General features: G+C 43.0%; 1 protein-coding gene across 2 annotated transcripts in view; it reads right to left on the bottom strand.

Moving 5' to 3' along the window:
* Nucleotides 1–2,230: 2,230 nt before the first annotated feature.
* The window catches only part of cpne5b (copine Vb), a 189,470-nt gene continuing 168,235 nt past the window's right edge, over nt 2,231–23,465 (bottom strand). For both annotated transcript variants that reach the window (XM_042324199.1, XM_042324200.1), the window contains 3 exons: nt 7,278–7,335; nt 5,341–5,414; nt 2,231–4,676 (listed from right to left, as the gene is read on the bottom strand). In XM_042324199.1, the coding sequence (XP_042180133.1) occupies nt 4,488–4,676; nt 5,341–5,414; nt 7,278–7,335 (321 nt within the window). In that variant the 3' untranslated portion in view covers nt 2,231–4,487. The remainder of the gene's footprint in view (nt 4,677–5,340; nt 5,415–7,277; nt 7,336–23,465) is intronic.

Below are 23,465 nucleotides of genomic sequence, written 5' to 3' on the forward strand. Positions count from 1 at the left end.
ATAATTTGCATATATTAGCAACTGAGACAATAGGAGCTGGCCGTTTACAATGGGCACCTTTTCATCCAAGCTACTCCAAGCTAATCCATGCCCCTGCAGCCATAAAAAGTTAACAAGAAATCTGTGGAGGGGGCCTCCCGGGTGGCACAGTCGTCTAGGCGTGAAACCGAGACTCTGGGTTTGCGCCCAGGCTCTGACGACAGCCGGCCGCGACTGGGAGGTCCGTCGGGCGACGCACAATTTCCCTAGCATCGTCTGTGTTAGGGAGGGTTTGCCGGTAGGGATAGCCTTGTCTCATCACGCACTAGCGACTCCTGTGGCGGGCCGCGCACAGTGCACGCTAACCAGGTCGCCAGGTGCACGGTGTTTCCTCGGACACATTGGTGCGGCTGGCTTCCAGGTTGTATGAGCACTGTGTTAAGAAGTGCGGCTTGGTTGGGTTGTGTTTCGGAGGACGCATGGCTTTCGACCTTCGTCTCTCTCGAGCCCGTACGGGAGTTGTAGTAATGAGACAAGATAGTAACTACTAACAATTGGATACCATGAAATTGGGGAGAAAAGGGAGTAAAATAAAATAATTTAAAAAACAAGAAATCTGTGGAGTGGTTGAAAGAGTTTTAATGACTCCAACCTAAGTGTATGTTAACTTCCGACTTCAACTGTAGCAATTATAAATGTCCATGGGGAAGGGGGGCCAGGGTAAATGTACATTGGGGGGGGTCAGCTGGTTCAGGCCGGGGAAGTCAATCACTGGACTCTGGCATTAGTGTCAATGAGGCCTTTTTTAGAGGACACTGAGGAATGACCCCTTTAGACCTTTAGTGTCCTGTTTGTCGATGGGAGATTTGGCATCAAGACAAATTAACTTCTCAGCTGACCATAGACTAACATTAGCTTGATAAAAAAAAATCACAAACCATTTATTTCACAATTTGTTGCAGGAAGGACTACAGTATATTGTTAGTGTGTGGCAAAATGTTTGTTCTACAGTCTATACACAGTACAGTCCAGGTTGAACTTTATTGAACTAACTAATTGGGACATCAAAGTACAACTCTACAACAATTTTTATAAAAGTAGTCATTTGTTTTTTTAATTCATTTTCATTTAAGGCAATCCAATACAAAGCATTTCACAACCCACCGTATGACAACGATCATGTACAACAACAAAAAAACGTTTCAAATAAAAAGGGGGAACCATGCACATGAGAAACCCAGAGGGATAAACAACAAAGGTGAAAAGAGGAGGATCACAAAAAATGGTGTTAATAAAAAATAATGAACAATTAATTGTTGCAACATGCTGGTCGGTTACAGTTTTCCCTTGTGTGATCTCTCCTCCTGTCAAGAGATCTCACGGCAACAACAGAAATGGCCAGGCATGAGAGAGAGAGAGAGAGAGAGAAGAGAAAGCAGACAGCCCACTGAATTTGTGGCCATTAATCCAGATGAAATGGTGTCTATAATCCCATTTATACCTGGTGCTAATATGGATCCTTTGTCCTGATCTTGTCTACATTCTGATTGTGCCCACATTTCCAGAAATATATCTACACAGAAATGTGCTTAAAACGTGTCTGATATCCATCTGCATTGCGATCAGATTTCCTGGCACTTCCTTTATGCAAATAGCTTCACAGCTATTCATTCAAAATAATATTTATTTATTGTAAGACACATATTGATGTAATCAGATATTGGTGCCACTTTTCAATGATTTTAGATGGCTGAATAATGATGATTTAAATGGTTTCTCTTTCCAGATCTGTCTACACCTGTAAGATATCCAGACACGATGTGTGTCTGACTACCTCCAGAGGTGAGCAGAATGATCAGATCCCAATCAGATCACAATGTGTCTTTTGATTGCGCATTTTTTGACCGGTGTAGACATTCAGAATGTGGATAAGATCAGGACAAAGACGCAAGCTAGAACCAGTAATAAATGGGGCTAGTGTTACAGATAGTTGGCACAGAATATAAAACACTGTCTTTCCATCCCAGGTGAGTGGATGGATCTTGTTCACAATCTGGCAATCCTACAGATCAGGGGTCGATTGAGGCGAGATTGAGGACTTGGCAGCGTAGCCTAGTGGTTAGAGCATTGGACTAGTAACCAAAAGGTTGTAAGTTCAAATCCCCTAACACAAATCTGTTGTTCTGCCCCTGAACAAAGCAGTTAACCCACTGTTCCTAGGCCATCATTGAAAATAAGAATTTGTTCTTAACTGACTTGCCAAGTTAAACATTTAAAATAAATACTGTTTTTTTTTTATAGCGTAGCCATAGAAATAGAATTACTAGAACGAATAACATCCCCATTGAAGTCAGTGTGCAAGTCTACTTCTATTATTGTGGCGTTGTCGGCAGAATAAATGGCTTTTTATCATACAAATTGCAGAAAAAATTAAGTGAATCATATAATATATCAATAAGATCATCACTATCTCTAAAAATGTATAAATAAACATACTGTCGAAGTACCAGTACACCTCTTAAGGAATAGAATAAAGTGCTTTCCTTAAAGTTTATCAGTAGGAATATGTACTGTTGTAAACCACTCTTATTATTGAACACACACACTCACTCCTGATACTCTAGGTCCACACCACTTAGTAAGAAAAAACAAGCCATATAATTAACTGTATAGATATCAGATATACCATTTGTCTTTATCCCCATATATTATACACAACACTGTACAGAACCAGGTTTAGCCATTTCCAAAACATACAGTACTCTTAGCGATTATGACTCCAAGAGAAGAGAGCTGTGAATAGGGTTGCAAAACTCCGGTAACTTTGCAAAAAGTCCTAGGTTTTCAAGGAATGTTCCTTGTGATTCCAGGAATTTTCAAAGCAGGATTTCTGGAAAACCTGAACATTTTGGAAAAGTTAACAGAATTGTTCAACCTTAGTTGTTTATCAGGCTTGGTTGGAATGCTGTCTACAGTACGTTAAGGCCTACAGAGTATTTAGCTAGCTGAGGAGATCCGTCCCTCTGTCTGTCTGTCTATGTGTGTACCGTGCAGCAGGTGTCCAGACTGTCTATACTCCTCAGCTTGATTTAATTTCAGCCTGGCTTCATCTGATTATAACACAATAATGGCTTATTCTCAGGGAGAGAGAAGCTGTTGGGTGACCAGAGAGAGAGGGATGGACGGTAAAGGACTGGTGGGCGAGTTATTGTTGGTTATGAAAAGGTTTCAATGGAATTCAATGTGATTCAAGTGAATACATTTGCTGTCTTTATCCAGCAGTTTAATGTCAATAAGCAAAAATCCATTCACTATGGGAATTGGGGAGATGGAAAGAGAGAGAGAGAAGAAAATAGTAGTTGAAAGAGTTATATATTTTCACTCTTTGACTGATGAAATATAGGACACGGTAAACTATCAGAACCCTTGAAAAAAATAAAGCAATACTTCTGATGTATGTATGTATGTATGTATGTATGTATGTATGTATGTATGTATGTATGTATGTATGTATGTATGTATGTATGTATGTATGTATGTATGTATGTATGTATGTATGTATGTATGTCACAGACAGGTTCTAGTGTGTCCAAACGCTGATGTGCATAGTTACATTCCTGTGGTGGTGGTTAAGTGGTTTAGAGAGCTATGATGAGCTCTCCCTTGTGCTTCTCCATATTGTTAAACTATCCTTGTTTGTAATTGAGAAATCCAAACTGGATGGTCACATATTAATTATATATCCTTATATATCCATGCCACTTTTGATACATTATAAATACAGACATATGGGGAATTCCATCCTATATACGAACATGCTTTAAAATAGAAAGCAAGAGAAGAGTCTACAACTTATGGGAGTACAAAGAGCAAAGACACTCAATGACTAAAAAAGAAAACTCACAAGGTGAATATACTTTTCTTTTTTTCAACCTTAAATCATAAAGCTACAAATTAATATGGGAATGTGTAGGCCCAAAACAAAACAAAAATGAATGGAAAAGTATCCAAAAACATCACCTTATCACACACTCTAATACACCAATGGCGAGCTAGGTCAAAAGTCAAAGATCAGAGTTCAGATGAGAGTTCCACTTGTCCCATTACAGTTAGACAACCAGATCACAGACAGGCACAAGTTTCAACCACAATATGACCCCACATGACCCCTTCACCCACCCGCTCTCAAACAAGACAAGAAGAAACAGTCACTGGCCCATGTATGTTGATAAAAAGACAAGTCCTTGTATGGTCTGTCCATTGCCGTCTCTCTTTCGCAGAGAAACAGACAGAATAGATAGAATCACAATGAACAGAAACGCTGTTGTCTTCTCCAGAGAGTCACCTGTCTGGGAAAGTCCTGACACAAACACCTATTGCTTCAGCAACTTCCTATTACATCACTTCCCGTCCCAACATTCCAATCAGGAAGTAGAGAGTTCCCAGGGTCTGCAAATCTTTGACTCCGTCTCTCGTCAGTACTCAGTGTAAAGGTTTGTGTGGTGGGCTCAGATCTGTGTGTGGTGTGTGTGTCCAGGGGGTGTGTAGGGAGGCGGTGTGGGGTTGGGTTTGACGCCCCTACTCTTCATATAGGAGATTAACTGATCAGGGATCTCAGCCAGGACATCCTTGGCTAGCCGGGCCATACTTAACACGTGATTTCCTGTTCGGTCCATGTAGTCTCTAAATGGGACAAACTGACAGGGAGAGAGCAAAGACACGATAGCAACTGAGAAACAGCCTGGGATAACACTACAGCATATGAACATTTTCATTAATAATACATTACACATATTTATACATCCTTTTGAGCCTAGTGGTTAGAGCGTTGGGACAGTAACCGAAAGGTTGCTGGATTGAATCCCCGAGCTGAGAAGGTAAAAATCTGTCAGGCAGCTAACCCACTGTTCCCCGGTAGGCCAACATTGTAAATAACAAGTTGTTCTTAACTGACTAGCCTAGTCAAATACAGGTTAAATAAAAATGAAACAATCATTAATACTGATAAGGCTCATCCTTTGTACTGCCTTCGCCTTATTGTTCATTTACAGTTAACCAGCATTCCTAGGATTTTTACTCTGTATACCTTCCCGTTTTTGAAATTCCTTGATATTCCTCTTGAAAGCAATTTAACAAAGCAATGTAACCTTCCATTCATCCATTTACTTAACCCCTCTTGTACAATGTCTGTACAAAGCCTTACTCTGGATAAAGACCTCCTGGAAAACCCGGACATTTCTACTGCTCAAGGTTACGATGTGTTTGTTCATAGCCGTGTTCATGGTCAGATTGCATCACTGAACTGTATGTGCGCGCGCGTGTGCTTGTGTGTGTGTGTGTGTGTGTGTCTGTGTGAGTCACCTGGACAATATCTCTCTCTGCAAGCTTCCCTCTGGATGAAATTCTGATGTCATCACCATCCAACTCCACCATGGCTGCAAGGTAAAGAGATCACACAACCCCGAACATGTACAATGCACACATTTGTTTTGAACCAATATGTATCAAGGTTAGTCTCGTTGAGAGGAGCATCTCGTTCACAAGAGCAACGAGGAACATGATGAAATACAATTTCTGATTTTTTTGTTTGTGCATTTTTAAAGGGTGTGTGTGCCCAGTACAGATGTAGCATCTTCATTAGAGATGTATTGCTACAGCAGGGTAACAATCCAGCAGCAACATCTACTATTATTATTACTACGTAGATTTAGAATTCATGTACATTTTTGTAGGGGTTGACACATTTTTCCCCCCTGGGAAAATCAAGTCTGACGTTTGAAAGTGGAAATTCGAAACTCCAGAAGCCTTTTTAAACCTCAAATACAGGGAAGAACTGAGAAGAAAGTAAGACTTGTCAGGTTTTTTGTTGTTGTCCCTAATTACCGAGAGATCGATTGGAACTGGAGACACCATATTTTATGACAAACAACTTATATACAGTGAATTCGGGAAAGTATTCAGACCCCTTGACTTTTTCCACATTATGGAACTTGTCAGAACCAGGATGAACCCATCCATTAGCCCTGATTACTTTAAACTACATTACATTAAAAACCCCTCAACGCCATACCACTCTACTCTCCTCCACACACAAACACGCATGCACTGCACGTACAGTAGGCACACGTGTTGTCTCTCTCTCTCCCTCCCTCCCTCCCTCTCCTCTGCTGAATCAAATGAGTTGCTAATGGTCTTGCAGGCCATCCGTCTAACTAATTGCTAGAAGTGAGAGCGAATAGGGGCTACAGCTACTGTACCTGGCTGCTGTGTGTGAATTGTAGAAATTGAATCGCTCTCAATAACTTATATTGAACAAAAATATAAAATGCAACAATTTCAACGGTTTTACTGAGTTACAGTCCATATAAGGAAATCAGTCAATTTAGATAAATAAATTAGGCCCTAATCTATGGATTTCAACTGACTGGGAAAGGGGCACAGCCATGGGTGGGCCTGGGAGGAGCCAGGCCCACCCACTGGGGAGCCAGGCCCAGCCAATCAGAATTAGTTTTTCCCTACAAAAAGGGCTTTATTGCAGACATAAATACTCCGCAGTTTCATCAGCTGTCCGTTTGGCTGGTCTCAAGACTATCCTGCAGGTGAAGAAGCCGGATGTGGAGGTCCTGGGTTGGCGTGGTTACACGTGGTCTGCGTTTGTGAGGCCAGTTGGACGTACTGCCAAATTCTCTAAAACGACGTTGAAGGCGGCTTATGGTAGAGAAATGAACATTCAATTCTCTTGCAATAGCTCTGGTGAAAATGACTGCAGTCAGCATGCCAATTGCACACTCCATCAAAACTTGAGAAATAAGCTCAAATAAGCTCATTTTAAATGAGCTCCCTCATTTTAGAGAAATAAGATTTTTGTGTGTATGGAACATTTCTGGGATCTTTTATTTCAGCTCATGATACATGGGACCATGTTGCGTTTATATTTTTGTTCAGTATAGCTTTCAGGCCAGGTTAATGGTGATAATGAGAATATGGACGGAGCGTAGATTGCTTTTTGATTAGTTGTCTGACTGTATCAATCGGGCACTAACAATCAGCCTCATACGTTAAATGATATATCATCGGATCTTGGTAGAGTTTAAACATGAAACACTAGGTTATATTTGAAACATTAAATACTAGGTTAAAGTTTAATAAACCTTCATTTTAAACAAGTTTTAGTAGAGTTTCAGGCAATGTGAGTATTGAGCAACAATACCAGGTAGTAACTTTTTCCTTTGATATTTATTGCTATAAAAAAACTACAACAACAAGTATCGTAAACTAAGTGAGATGCAGCTACTTACCGTCAAACTCAGCCTGTCCCACTCCCACGATAATGATGGACATGGGCAGTTTAGCCCCCTGAGGAGAAGAACAGGAACACACCATAAATGTTATAGAGACTCTGATGGTCATTCAACACAGCCTACAAATCCTAACGCTTAACTCTTGACATGACCACTTCACAACTCCAAAACACTATTGATATGACACACATGTAAAGTACATCCATTCTCTTTTTTCCATATAGACAAAAATTGAAATATATTCGAGGCTGTTCCATACAACCTGATCTATTACGTACTAATATACATAGTCTATTATGTACTAATATTATGTACTAATATACATAGTCATGTATATGTGAAAGACATGTAGGAGACATGGGTCATTTACTTTCCTGAGAGACCGATGAGTCTCTTACATGCTATACTACACACGAATGCACGCCCACACAACTCCAAGAGGGCAGTCGTATTCATTCAAGCTCACAGTGAGTCTCCATTGTTGTTGACCCAGATGTGATCTCCATGCTATATATTCTGTGACAGCTACATGGTTAAACACCCAGTTATAGGTTAGTACACCACACCACTAATATTCTGGAGAGGAGAGCACTTTAGCTTGATCAAGGGCCATTAACTATGAATGGGTCTTTATTGCTGCAGACACATGGAGTACAGAGAGAGAGCAGTTACTGGGTGATCTAAACCATTTCTGCACAGTTTGCATCTCTATCTGGGTGCATCTCTCTCTGTGTGCAAACCCACTGCCGGTGTGCGTGGCCCAAAGATGACTATTTTCAAGTTATATGACCATAGCACCGGTTCCAATCTAAGTGCCATTGCCATTTAGCAAACTCCAGGCGGTGCTATGGTTAGATGACATTAAAATAGAGGTCTTTGGTCAAGCACACCAATGCTGGGTTTAGCCTTTGAAAGAACAATGCCAAAGACTCAGTGTCGTTATCCTAGCAAGGGGAGGGTGCTGGAGTATTGAAAACTGGGGATCCAATCATTTTGACCCTTATCTTTAATATTTTATTTGTACTGTGGCTCAGTATTTGTGTTATTTATTCCATACAGCGCAGTCTTTTTTTGCTCATCTTTATCAAGGAAGCCAATAAACATTGGTAAAGTGTTGATTAGGTAGGAGTTGGGAGATTGAAGATGACTGTGAGGAGGGAATGGGGAGGCAACCCTTCCCGCCAATTACCCTCCCAACCACTCCCAAGACAAGTCCTGCGGAAGCAGGAACAAGAGCTGGAGGAAGTTACTTCTAGACTATGATCCAAGGTCCAATTTAGTGTTTTTTTAACCCTAATGTTTAGTATTGGGGGAACTGATCTGAAATACCTTGTAGTTATTTGTGCTTAAATCATGATTATTATTTTTTATTTCAGATGGATGCATATTCTCACAGAAACGGCATTTGTCTCCAGCCCAAGACTAACGCAAGCGTGTCAGCTGACCTAGTTTGTTACGGGGGTGAGATCTACTTCTCTGTCTTGTCATCTCTGTTATTACCCTGAAACAGATTGATGATCCCAAAGTATCAGTGTTCAACACTGTCAGTCACTGTCCTCCCACGCTACACACGCACACACACACACACACACACACACACACACACACACACACACACACACACACACACACACACACACACACAGCTCATCAAGCATTTATGCTGCTAAAATATGCTGACGTGTGTGGGGAGGGGGGCTTGGAGTGTGAGTGGGTAGACTTGAATTAAACTACAACAATATTCCAATAAAATAACTATGCAAGGTAGAAAAAAACACAACGTTTTTCTTAGACAAACTTTAATTAGATTGAGAAGCCCATTTTTCATGTGTTTCTCTCTCCGACTCCCCACCTCTCTCATTTCTTCCCCTCAGTCGTTCCTATCAATTCAAACACACTGAAACGGACAGTATCTTTAATTAAAGATACACCATGGTGTTAGGACTGTAGTCAGTTAACAATAGAACCGCTGGGCTTCTCAGCCTCCATGTATCGCTATCAGGCGTCCCCTTTAGCCTACTTATCAGAATTATCCACTGTGTTGTTGTGACAACCGGGCTATACTTGTATTCTTAATATTATCCGTAAATTGACAGTTGATACTCCTGATCAGAAAAAAGGGTAATGTTTTATAATGCCTAAAAATTGGCAAACGACCAATCTCCTCAAAGGTTTATTTATAGACCCCCAAAAAGATGCAGATTAGGAGCAGTCTGTGGAGGTGACTGTGTCTGTGTGTCTGTGCAGTAGGTAGTTTAATCATGACGGGCCCAGATGCCCCCCCAAAATTATGGGCCCCTATCACCAGTCATATTTCCCTTAAAATTCAAATAATTTTGTTGGCAAGGCTGTGTGGTAATATTACTAAGCATTGTAACAGCTGAGCAGAACCTAGTCTAAGGGCACATTTGAAGCTGTTACCAGAGAAGCCGCAATATAGCCAATACATTCAACGCTATGGATGGCGGTCAGAAATTAACCCGCATAAAAGTCGATCAGCACCACGGAAAGAACAAAGCGGTCAAAAAAACCACCATATTTTGTCTGCAAATAATAGGCAATAGCCTATATTACAAAACATAAATATGTAGATCAATCTCTTGACTGAAACACCGAAACACAGCTAATGACCGAGTGCATGCTCGCTGAAGTTATGCACGGCGCAAAACCGGTATTTCGAATGATCTGCCTCCCACAGAGGCCTATAGCAAAAACACCAGCAAATCAATCAAGTGGAGCATTGAAACAGATTGCTTAAATGGCAGCATGCCTTTTAACAGTATATGATGCGTATGTGCTTACTACTATTATCATTGCCTAATTAAACGTATAGGCTATGATGACAATGAAATGGCTCAGCGTCCATGCACCAGAACATGGTTTCCAAAGACAGATCGAGCATAGTCGTAGATAGACAAGCAATGCAAATTAATATAGACTTATTTGGGTAGCCTGCCCTGTAATAATCTAAACTCACTCACTCACTCATTTGGTTGGCATTTGGCGGGCCTTGCACTCTGCGAAGTCGTTGACAATGGCATTGAAATTCATGGTCCTGGCCCTGGTGTTTTCAGTGGACAGAATGGCCAACCCACTCAGTCTCTCCTGTACCATGCTGCTCCGCAGGTAGGATTTCATTATTTTACCTTTGGAAAAGGAGCGCTTGGCACTGGCTACTGTTAATTAAAGGGTTAGGGTTAGGGTCATAAAAAAAGAGCATCGCTGTAACTACTTCCCCAAATGTAGCAGTGACTGAATTGTTATCCACAATGAGCATATTGGCCAGGTCTCTCACTGTAGTGTGCTTTGCTATTTACATTCTTAAAAACAGGCCCCGAAAGAGAGTAATTGGCCAGGGAAGCTTGCTGATATATCTTTGCTGTAATGTTCAGCCAGCCGGCTGGCGGTCTCGAAGAGCGCATCATCATCTGCGTTGGCCAGGGTAGTGGGATGGATGTCAAACAGTCTCGATGTTGCCCGCATACTTTTAAATCGGTTTGACAGCTGGTGGATAACGATGTCAGGGTTTGCATTAAAGACGTTGACTCTAAAACGACTCTCCCCATCAGATAGTCGCTCGTCCTCGCATAAGCTCATCAAAATGACGCCTAACCTTCCTTCTCCGAATGTCTTCAAATGCGTTCTGAGCTTCCCATTTTTGTCGGCAAGGGTCTTTGCAGTGACTTTGGCCATCTCAAAACCCCGTCGGAATCCGGACAGGACCTCTATCATGTCTCTATCATGTCCTTGTGTAGGCTGACTGCTCTGTGCAGGTATGCATCTTTGGCCTGTAGCACTTGAGACGACGTTCAAAACAGCCTGCACAACGACAACAAAAAAATGTAACACAATTTTTCCATTTTCTTTTTCAGTGCCCCTGCATCATCCCTCTCGCCCTTCTTGTCACTTAAAAGCACAATCTTGGTGAGGGCCTTCATTACGTTCACATATTTGTATCTCTGGGCCGCAAGGGACTCATATCTAAATGACCTGCGGGTGGGACACAGTCGTTTTAGAGTTACATTTTTTTTCTCTGATGCAAAATCAAATATACCACTCAACATTGACCATCTCTTTATGCTATGTCTGAAGAAGGTGTATAACAGTTCAACAGTTTTATAAAACTTGAATAGCCAGGTTAAGATTGTGTGCTGCGCAATGCACATAAACAGCAAGCGTCTCTTTTTCAGATATTCTGGCCTGCACACCCGAATAGACCCCGCTCATGTCAGCAGCTACATCATAACCCTGCCCACGACATTTTGAAATATCCAGCCCATTATCCTCTATGCTGCCCAGGATTTTAGGACGTGTCAGCAGTCTCCAGAAATCCTAAAAACGACTGTGTGATGGTCAGATCTGTGGCGACATTATTTGCATCCCTTATCACTCTCACATAGCGATAAACTTGGCTTAACTGGCTACTTTGGATACATCCGGATACACACAAACAAAAAATGGGCTTCCTACATCTCTCCCTGCATGTCACACTTCACTTGCTCGGCTAAAATATACATCAGCTCATTTTGGATTTGAGGGCTGAGATAGTTCACGGATCCTGCGGGGTGTTCTAAAAGTTGTTTCAGAACTGGGTTGTAAAATGACAGCAGTTCAATTTATACTGAGAAAACTCCGGCTGTTGGCCTGCCCCAGCTTTTCACGGTGCCGTCTGAACGCCAAATTACACAATGCAAGTGTGAGAGTTACATTAACTATGCGCTCCAACACCTGTCGCCAGAATTTTGCTGCGTTCCTCACGCCTCTCTCCATTTCTGCGTCAATAGTACCATTGAGCTTCCATTGTTCATGTGAATCTGGGATGTCACCCACACATCAGAGAAGAAAGGGGCACTCCGATCTCAGAACAGCCAGCAAGACTCACACAATACGCAATCTAGTTTGGCCGAATAACATAGCCACGTGATAATTTGTTTCCTGCCTTGGTTGTAGTGGTGTAATACGACTCGGAAAAACACCGCCTTTCGTCATCTCTTGGGAATGGGGTAGTAGGCTTACACGAGTGAAACAGTATAGCTTCCGTTCCTCTCCTCGCCCATACCTGGGCTGAACCAGGGACCCCCTGCACACAACAACCACGAAGAATCGTTACTATGAGGATTCTGTGTTATGCATTATAGCCCGTTACCATATATGTGATTGAATATTATCTGCTGTTGGCTTGTGTGGATGTATGTGTTATGCAACATAGCTGACTTGAGACATTGTTAACAGTTTCAGGGCCATGGGCCTTTCTCATGATGGAAAAATACAGATTAACATAAAGACAGGAACTGTGCAATGAGTTGGGGGGGCACATTCAGAGCTTAGTGTTGCGAGAACAAACTGTATTTTGTTAGATAACAGGAGCCAGGTGCCTGATAACTGTATATTCTACACAACTACAACGACTGACCGCTGAAGCGCTTAGGGGGCTGGGACCAGCTCGGGCGCCAACAATCAACGATAGGCTGAGTGAGTTTAAACCACGCCCAGTCTCTACTCTGACAGGCCGGCTCGGAAGCAGGAACTACTTCTGTCAAGAGTATATTATAATATCTTTGTCAGGAACAAGTCAGTTCTCTGTTTGCCCTGCAAGGTGTGACAGAGAGCCCGTATATACGAAAATTGCATTTACCACTTATTGCTTAGCTAATAAAAAATACATAGCATACAATGCGGTGACTCATTGTCATATTTATCCTGATACCAGATTCGATTGACGCAACCCTAACATTACCCATCGCTCAACAAAAGCCGCAAACCCCGCTAACTAGCTAGCCATTTCACATCGGTTACACGTGTGGTTTAACTTTTGCATCCACATTTGTTGCATAATGCCCTCTGTCAGTTGGATAGATTAAAAGGCCGTCTGTCCCATTTCCACCTGTTTCCTCAGCCGACACGATTCTAGCCTCACCCTGCTCCCTATCCCGCCGCCCGACCCGGGGATAGCTGGTGCTCAGGGTGTATCCGCCGATACCTGACAACCTGTACCCTCCTCTGTCAAAGTTGCTTCTTCTGGCACAATGGAACAGCATGGCCTGGGCTCACTTGACCCACTAAAAGCTGCTACTGGCGATGATAAACCTACATCCTCTTTTGCATTTGAAAAAGGAATCTAATTTAACTCATTTTGATACCTCCTTTGCGTTCTCATTTTTTGGCCTTCCACTTTTGGGATCCACTTGTACATTGCTGATTTTTAAATCCGGAATTTTCTATTCTCGACTTTCTTTATTTAATTTTGGCCATAGTCTCTTGACACAATGAGGTGTGTTCCGCCTCCTCATTAATTCACATAGAAGTAGCCCATTTCACTGTTGCAGACAATTTAATGTTTGAGGCTTTACTGAGCCGGACAAACTACTCGCTGAGGAGAGGCTAAGCACTTTCCCAGACATTTGCGACTCTCCAGTCAGAAAATAACTTGCACAAACATTTTCCCCCTGGCACATTTTCCGGCTGGCGCCCGCATTGCCTTCGTTGTTGTTTTCCACACTAAAAATAACTTTGGACATGTCTGCGTTCCTATCAAAGTAAGTGCCTGATTACACTATCATTATACTTTCTGAATATGTGACTCACCAGCTGGATTCAGTCTTTCGTAGCAAAATTTGAAAATTAGTTTGTTTTTTTACATTGGATAAAAGTAGAGACTCAGAGCTACAAAATGGTATATCATACACTGCATTTTTGAGGAACAATGGAAAGTAATTATTCTTTCAAAGTTGATAAACTTGTAAACTCACTTTTGAGAAAATGGCCTTTGAATGTTTTGGTATCTAGTGAAGAGCTCTTCTTTGTCTACACCCATTCAACATCTTTCACACCAGAAACTACAATATGAATTAGCTAATAGCAATTACTATTTATAATGAATCACATCACGGGTGCGCTCATCATTGATTGAAATAATTGAGTAAAACACTTTCTAGAAATCAAAAGTAATCCGACGATGGGTAGTTTGTGCATGCCGGAATGTTTGTTTTTTCGCATCAACCAAGGATAATAAGAGGAGACAAGATGAGTTTGATCTGTTTATAGTATGCATTTTGAAGGGGGAGTGTCATCTACGATCATCCACTTCCCTTCATTCACTTCTGGAAGTTTACCCAAAAGATGAGTGAACCATTCCTTCACCTCATTAGACGAGTGGGAGGCCCCGATGCACAACTGAGCAAGAGGACAAGTACATTAGAGTGTCTAGTTTGAGAAACAGACGCCTCACAAGTTCTCAACTGGCAGCTTTATTAAATAGTACCTACAACGTCAACAGTGAAGATTCAACTCCGGGATGCTGGACTTCTAAGCAGAGTTGCAAAGAAAAAGCCATATCTCAAACTGGCCAATAAAAATAAAATATTAAGATGGGCAAAAGGACACAGACACAGGACAGAGGAAATCTGCCTAGAAGACCAACATCCCAGAGTTGCATCTTCACTGTTGATGTTGAGACTGGTGTTCTGCAAGTACTATTTAATGAAGCTGCCAGTTGAGGACTTGTGAGGCATCTGTTTCTCAACTAGACACTAATGTATTTGTCCTCTTGCTCAGTTGTGCACCGGGGCCTCCCACTCCTCTTTCTATTCTGGTTAGAGCCAGTACAAAAGCGCTTTCTAATGATCAATTAGGCTTTTAAAATGATAAACTTGGGTTATCTAACACAACGTGCCATTGAACACAGGTGTGATGGTTGCTGATAATGGGCCTCTGTACGCCTATGTAGTATTCCATAAAAAATCAGTTGTTTCCAGCTACAAGAGTCGTTTACAACATTAACAATGTCTTCACTGTATTTCTGATCAATTTGATGTTATTTTAATGGACAAAAATAGTGGTTTTCTTTTAAAAACAAGGACATTTCTAAGTGTCCCCAAACTTTTGAACAGTAGTGTATACAAGCGAAATGCTTGTCCTTCCAGTTCCGACAATGCAGTAATAACCAACAAGTAATCTAGCTAACAATTCCAAAACTACTACCTTATAGACACAAGTGTAAGGGGATAAAGAATATGTACATAAAGATATATGAGTGAGTGATGGTACAGAGCGGCATAGGCAAGATACAGTAGATGGTATTGAGTGCAGTATATACATATGAGATGAGTATGTGAACAAAGTGGCATAGTTAAAGTGGCTAGTGATACATGTATTACATAAAGATGCAGTAGATGATATAGAGTACAGTATATACGTATACATATGAGATGAATAATGTAGGGTATGTAAACATTATATTAGGTAGCATTGTTTAAAGTGGCTAGTGATATATTTTACATCATTTCCCATCAATTCCCATTATTGAAGTGGCTGGAGTTGAGTCAGTGTGTTGGCAGCAGCCACTCAATGTTAGTGGTGGCTGTTTAACAGTCTGATGGCCTTGACATAGAAGCTGTTTTTCAGTCTCTCGGTCCCAGCTTTGATGCACCTGTACTGACCTCGCCTTCTGGATGATAGCGGGGTGAACAGGCAGTGGCTCGGGTGGTTGTTGTCCTTGATGATCTATATGTCCTTCCTGTGACATCGGGTGGTGTAGGTGTCCTGGAGGGCAGGTAGTTTGCCCCCGGTGATGCGTTGTGCAGACCTCACTACCCTCTGGAGAGCCTTACGGTTGTGGGCGGAGCAGTTGCCGTACCAGGCGGTGATACAGCCCGACAGGATGCTCTCGATTGTGCATCTGTAGAAGTTTGTGAGTGCTTTTGGTGACAAGCCGAATTTCTTCAGCCTCCTGAGGTTGAAGAGGCGCTGCTGCGCCTTCTTCACGATGCTGTCTGTGTGGGTGGACCAATTCAGTTTGTCTGTGATGTGTACGCCGAGGAACTTAAAACTTACTACCCTCTCCACTACTGTTCCATCAATGTGGATAGGGGGGTGTTCCCTCTGCTGTTTCCTGAAGTCCACAATCATCTCCTTAGTTTTGTTGACGTTGAGTGTGAGGTTATTTTCCTGACACCACACTCCGAGGGCCCTCACCTCCTCCCTGTAGGCCGTCTCGTCGTTGTTGGTAATCAAGCCTACCACTGTTGTGTCGTCCGCAAACTTGATGATTGAGTTGGAGGCGTGCGTGGCCACGCAGTCGTGGGTGAACAGGGAGTACAGGAGAGGGCTCAGAACGCATCCTTGTGGGGCCCCAGTGTTGAGGATCAGCGGGGTGGAAATGTTGTTGCCTACCCTCACCACCTGGGGGCGGCCCGTCAGGAAGTCCAGTACCCAGTTGCACAGGGCGGGGTCGAGACCCAGGGTCTCGAGCTTGATGACGAGCTTGGAGGGCACTATGGTGTTAAATGCCGAGCTGTAGTCGATGAACAGCATTCTCACATAGGTATTCCTCTTGTCCAGATGGGTTAGGGCAGTGTGCAGTGTGGTTGAGATTGCATCGTCTGTGGACCTATTTGGGCGGTAAGCAAATTGGAGTGGGTCTAGGGTGTCAGGTAGGGTGGAGGTGATATGGTCCTTGACTAGTCTCTCAAAGCACTTCATGATGACGGAAGTGAGTGCTACGGGGCGGTAGTTGTTTAGCTCAGTTACCTTAGCTTTCTTGGGAACAGGAACAATGGTGGCCCTCTTGAAGCATGTGGAAACAGACTGGGATAGGGATTGATTGAATATGTCCGTAAACACACCAGCCAGCTGGTCTGCTCATGCTCTGAGGGCGCGGCTGGGGATGCCGTCTGGGCCTGCAGCCTTGCGAGGGTTGACACGTTTAAATGTTTTCCTCACGTCGGCTGCAGTGAAGGAGAGTCCGCATGTTTTAGTTGCGGGCCGTGTCAGTGGCACTGTATTGTCCTCAAAGTGGGCAAAAAAGTTATTTAGTCTGCCTGGGAGCAAGACATCCTGGTCCGTGACTGGGCTGGTTTTCTTTTTTTAATCCGTGATTGACTGTAGACCCTGCCACATACCTCTTGTGTCTGAGCCGTTGAATTGAGATTCTACTTTGTCTCTATACTGACGCTTAGCTTGTTTGATTGCCTTGCGGAGGGAATAGTTACACTGTTTGTATTCGGTCATATTTCCGGTCACCTTGCCCTGATTAAAAGCAGTGGTTCGGTCTTTCAGTTTCACACGAATGCTGCCATCAATCCACGGTTTCTGGTTTGGGAACGTTTTAATCGTTGCTATGGGAACGACATCTTCAATGCACGGTCTACTGAACTCGCTCACCGAATCAGCGTATTCGTCAATGTTGTTGTCTGACGCAATACGAAACATATCCCAGTCCACGTGATGGAAGCAGTCTTGGAGTGTGGAATCAGATTGGTCGGACCAGCGTTGAACAGACCTCAGCGCGGGAGCTTCTTGTTTTAGTTTCTGTCTGTAGGCAGGGATCAACAAAATGGAGTCGTGGTCAGCTTTTCCGAAAGTTGGGCGGGGCAGGGCCTTATATGCGTCGCGGAAGTTAGAATAGCAGTGATCCAAGGTTTTTCCAGCCCTGGTTGCGCAATCGATATGCTGATAAAATTTAGGGAGTCTTGTTTTCAGATTAGCCTTGTTAAAATCCCCAGCTACAATGAATGCAGCCTCCGGATAAATGGATTCCAGTTTGCAAAGAGTCAAATAAAGTTCGTTCAGAGCCATCGATGTGTCTGCTTGGGGGGGAATATATACAGCTGTGATTATAATCGAAGAGAATTCCCTTGGTAGATAATGTGGTCGACATTTGATTGTGAGCAATTCTAAATCAGGTGAACAGAAGGACTTGAGTACCTGTATGTTGTTATGATCACACCACGTCACATTAACCATGAAGCATACGCCCCTGCCCCTCTTCTTACCAGAAAGATGTTTGTTTCTGTCTGCGCGATGCGTGGAGAAACCAGCTGGCTGCACCGATTCCGATAGCGTCTCTCCAGTGAGCCATGTTTCCGTGAAGCAAAGAACGTTACAGTCTCTGATGTCCCTTTGGAATGCTACCCTTGCTCGGATTTCATCAACCTTGTTGTCAAGAGACTGGACATTGGCGAGAAGAATGCTAGGGAGTGGTGCACGATGTGCCCATCTCCGGAGTCTGACCAGAAGACCGCTCCGTTTCCCCCTTTTACGAAGTAGTTTTTTTGGGTCGCCTGCTGGGATCCATTCCGTTGTCCTGGGTGAAAGGCAGAACACAGGATCCGCTTCGCGAAAGTCATATTCTTGGTCGTACTGATTGTGAGTTGACGCTGCTCTTATGTTCAGTAGTTCTTCTCGACTGTATGTAATGAAACCTAAGATGACCTGGGGTACTAATGTAAGAAATAACACGTAAAAAAACAAAAAACTGCATAGTTTCCTAGGAACGCGAAGCGAGGCGGCCATCTCTGTCGGCGCCGGAAATAAAATGGTTAATTTACGAGCCTAGTTGGTTTAGCCACGGAAAAAGACAGGAACTTTCCCGCTGGGCATGGCATTGGCTGAAATAATGTATGGACTGAACATACCGGGAGATGAGTTTGGATTGGTCTGCCATGCAACATGTTTCTGTTTATAACGTGAGCTGCTCAGTATGTGTTGAGAGCCCTTTCTACCACATCCATTTTTAAATATATAACGTTAGCCAACTAGAACAAAAGTTTTTCTACTTTTCTCAACAACATTGATGCCCTGAATTTAGCAGGCTCTATTGACCAATCATTTGGTAAAAGTGATTTGTTACTTTCTGCACACGCCACAGTCAGTGTGAACTGGAGTGACTTGACACAACGCTGCCCAAACAAGATGTAGCTACGAACAAAACTTAAAGTTTTATGGTTTTATGGAGTTAAATGGTTCCAGTCTGCCTTGAAGCATTCATCAAAGTATACGGGTAAGAGTCTAGATAAATTTTTAGTTAGTATAAGTTTCTAATTTTGTCAGAAAGTCATTTTTCATTGCAAGTTACAGTGTACTGTTAGCTAGCTAGTAAACGTTAGCTTGCTGGCTCGCTAACTAACATTACATGTATGATCTGTGTAGTAATATTATTTGAACCAGAAATCCAGTTGCATTCTTAGTTATAGCCTAATGTTAGCTAGCTAACATTGAACCTGGTTGGTATAGTAGTAGCGTGAGTTGGGATTATGCCGGTTCATTGTGTAGCTAGCTAGCTACATGTCTAGACAATAGTGACCCATCCAGTTAGCTAGATGTGGCTGGGTGTTGGTTACAGAATTTCCTTCACATGACCCATCAATTTAGACAAGTGTGTCAGGTAAGTGTCATCTAATAATGATAAAATAGTTTTATCTGGACACTTTCTGTTTTTTGATATTGCTTCTCTGCAAGTAACCATTTCATTGTACTGTTTACACCTTCTGTTTCCAGTGCATGTGACAAATCAACTTTTTATTTTATTTGATACCGTTTGTGTTTACCAGAGACGGTAATACGAAGAACAAAATGACCTGCACCAAAGTCAAATTAGGATGTAGGCCAAGGACTAGATAAAGTGTATTTTTACCTGGAGTTTTTCCTTATTGTAGGCTACTACTTTCACCGTGTTTAGTCTTGAAATCTTTGGTTGTTTACTAAATGAATCACCCTGTTCAGCAAATGGCCTCACATGTGAATCCTTAAAGAGATGGATGGGGCTAAGACTTAAGAGGGTGTGAACGATGCTGAATGGGTGTAGACAAAGAAAAGCACTCCAGTAGGTGTACCAAAACATTTTCTCAAAAGTGGATTTGCAATTTCATCAACTTTCAAAGAAGTATGACTTTCCCATTGTTCTTCAACTGCAGTGTAGGATATACCATGTTCTAGCTGTCTACTTTTATCCCATGTAAAAAAACACAATTTCAAATTTTGCTACATAAGAATCAAGGCTTTCGGTCACATATTTGCGATGGTACACTCCAGGGACCACTCAACAATGATCACAAAGATGTGATCGTACGCGTCAAAGGGTTAAGTTAGGAATAGGTGTGGGAAAAAGAAACACGTATACATACGGGCTCTAAATACTTTTCTGTTTGTGATTTTTTTTAAACAACAACATTTTGACAGCTGAGTAAATGTAAAATAAAATGATTTAGGAAGTCAGGGAAGCAGGAGAATGTTGCTTTCAAAATGAAAATTTTAGTTACAAAATGCGTCGCAGCGTTTGGTGGTTCTAGTGTTTTTTTCTCTTCTTTACATTTTTTTATATATCCCCCCTACCCTACCATCCCTACCCTAATTTGAGTGAACTAACTAACAACAGTACTTCTACTACTACTTACAGCTATTTTGCAAGGGATGGCCATTTCGGCAGAGGTATAGAGGTATCAGGCCTTCTTGTGTGGACAGCTGGACTTTAGGGAGCTAAAGGGGAGTGGGTGAAGACTCAGGTTGCAGCCCAATTTTCTCTCCTTCCTCCAAAAGTGTACACTTGTTCACTTCCCTACACTGGTTTAAAAGGAAATGATGTAAACTCCCACTAGCCCATGGCTACACCAATCCAAGGCTTTTACTTTTGTGGGAAGTGGTGAAGGAAACATTATTGGGACGCATCCTACACAGTGGTGTAAAGTACTACTTAAGTCATTTTTGGGGGTATTTGTACTTAAATTCACTATTTATATTTTGGACAACTTTTACTTTTATTTCAATACATTCCTAAAGGAAATAATGTACTATTTACTCCATACATTTTCTCTGACACGCAAAAGTACTCATACATAGCAGGACAGGAAAATGGTCCAATTCACACACTTCTCAAGAGAACGTCCCAGGTCATCCCTACTGCCACTGATCTGACATACTCATTAAACACAAATGCTTAATTTGTAAATGATATCTGAGTGTTGGAGTGTGCCCCTGGCTATCCTTAAAAAAAGAAACAAAAGAAAATGGTGCTGACTGGTTTGCTAAATGTAAGGAATATGAAATTATTTATATTTGTACTTTTAGTATATTTTAGCAATTACATTTAGTTTTGAAACTTAGGTCAATTTAAAACCAAAACTTTTACTCTTTTACTCAACCAATATTTTACTGGGTGACTTTCACTGTTACTTGAGTCATTTTCTATTAAGGTAGCTTTACTTTTACTCAAGTACTGGACCAGCAGAACACAACAGGAAGTGATGTCACAGTAGTTTAACATGTCCATCATCCACTCTGAGACCACAGTCCATAAAAAAATGTGTAGGAAGCCTGGGGCTGTCTAACTGATTAGTCCTGTCTGTTTCTATAACACTCATTCAGAGGCGACGAGAATGCACGTATGTATGTGTGTTTGCTGCTGATGAAACAGTATGAGAACAGTGAGCGTCTGTGGGGGAGAACGTCTTCTGTATGACACAACAAAGGATTTCTGACCAGAGCCTGAGAAACCAATCACACCTACGTCTGAGTCGGTGACTCATAAATAACGTAATTCACAAGTCGTCAATTATGTCCTGTGATGTCCCACTGAGAGAGACAAGAAACCACCCCAGGCTTTGACTGAAGAAGACATTAAGCCTAGTACGTCATTTGGAGGACTCCCCTCTAGAAGTGACCTTTGAGAACCACAGTGTGATACCACAGCCTGATACCACAGTGGCAAATGAATGTGTGAATCCAACTAAGAGCTTTGCAGCGCAGCGCTAAACTTCTCCCCTGTTTAGGTCTCGAGGCTACCACGTTGTAGCAGCGTGAAGCGCACCCGTGCACATGAGCAGATACTCTTGTGTGACCGTGTGGTCTCAATTTCTGAGGTGCTGTTCGTTGCAACATCATCTCGCTGAGTCTTCCTTTAAATGTCTCGGTTGTAAATCAACTGAAACGGCAATTTCCAAACTCTCTTCGTATATTGGTCCTGGACTAGAGTAGCCTACAGAACAGGTCTACAAAGGGAGGGCCGGATGAATGATGTCTTAAAACCAGATTTGAACCACATAGGAAACACCGGAGAACCAACAATGAGAGAACCACACCTCAATACATTATCAGGCTGTGGCAGACTAATAGAGAAGCAATGGGCTAGCCTCCTAACTCCTCTCTAAGGGATATACTGTACCTCTAGTAAAGCCATGTTTTGAAACCTCCCGAGAAAGTGTGAGAGACATGAACAACATGATCTGTGACATTTGCAGAGTCACATTGATGCGAACATCAGGATGTGGCGTTAGGCTCCGGTAGGGGTCTGAGGGTGTTGACGGGGCCATAGTAGAATCGTGCACGGCGCAATTTAATCGTTGGGCGGAGAAGGAAATGTGTCAAAGTGTCTGATTCACCAGGGGCCCTGATATGACATGAACTGTTTTAACATGACAGGAGCCCGAGAGGAGAAGAGAGAGGGAGGGAGAGCCTGAGAGGAGAAGAGAGAGGGAGAGAGAGCCCGAGAGGAGAAGAGAGAGGGAGAGAGAGCCCGAGAGGAGAAGAGAGAGAGAGAGAGGGAGAGAGAGCCTGAGGGAGAAGAGAGAGGGAGAGAGAGCCTGAGAGGAGAAGAGAGAGGGATAGAGAGGGAGAGAGAGCCTGAGAGGAGAAGAGAGAGGGAGAGAGAGCCTGAGAGGAGAGAGAGAGGGACAGAGAGCCTGAGAGGAGAAGAGAGAGGGAGAGAGAGCCTGAGAGGAGAAGAGAGAGGGAGAGAGAGCCTGAGAGGAGAAGAGATAGGGAGAGAGAGCCTGAGAGGAGAGGGAGCCTGAGAGGAGAAGAGAGAGGGAGAGAGAGCCCAAGAGGAGAAGAGAGAGGGAGAGAGAGCCTGAGAGGATAAGAGAGAGGGAGAGAGAGCCTGAGAGGAGAAGAGAGAGGGAGAGAGAGCCCAAGAGGAGAAGAGAGAGGGAGAGAGAGCCTGGGAGGAGAAGAGGGAGGGAGAGAGAGCCTGAGAGGAGAAGAGAGAGGGAGAGAAGGAGAGAGAGCCTGAGAGAGAAGAGAAGGGAGAGAGAAGAGAAGAGAGAGAGAGAGGGAGCCTGAGAGGAGAAGAGGGAGGGAGAGAGGGAGAGAGAGCCTGAGAGGAGAAGAGAGAGGGAGAGAGAGCCTGAGAGGAGAAGAGAGAGAGAGAGGGAGAGAGAGCCTGAGAAGGAGAGGGAGAGAGAGCCAGAGGGAGAAGAGGGGGAGAGAGCCTGAGAGGAGAAGAGAGAGGGAGAGGGAGCCTGAGGGAGAAGAGGGAGCCTGAGAGGAGAAGAGAGAGGGAGCGAGGGAGAGAGAGCCTGAGAGGAGAAGAGAGAGGGAGAGAGAGCCTGAGAGGAGAAGAGAGAAAGAGAGAGGGAGAGAGAGCCTGAGAGGAGAAGAGAGAAAGAGAGAGGGAGAGAGGAGAAGAGAGTGGGA

This window comes from Oncorhynchus tshawytscha, linkage group LG07, assembly GCF_018296145.1.
Source record: "Oncorhynchus tshawytscha isolate Ot180627B linkage group LG07, Otsh_v2.0, whole genome shotgun sequence".
Classification (NCBI taxonomy): Eukaryota; Metazoa; Chordata; class Actinopteri; order Salmoniformes; family Salmonidae; genus Oncorhynchus; species Oncorhynchus tshawytscha.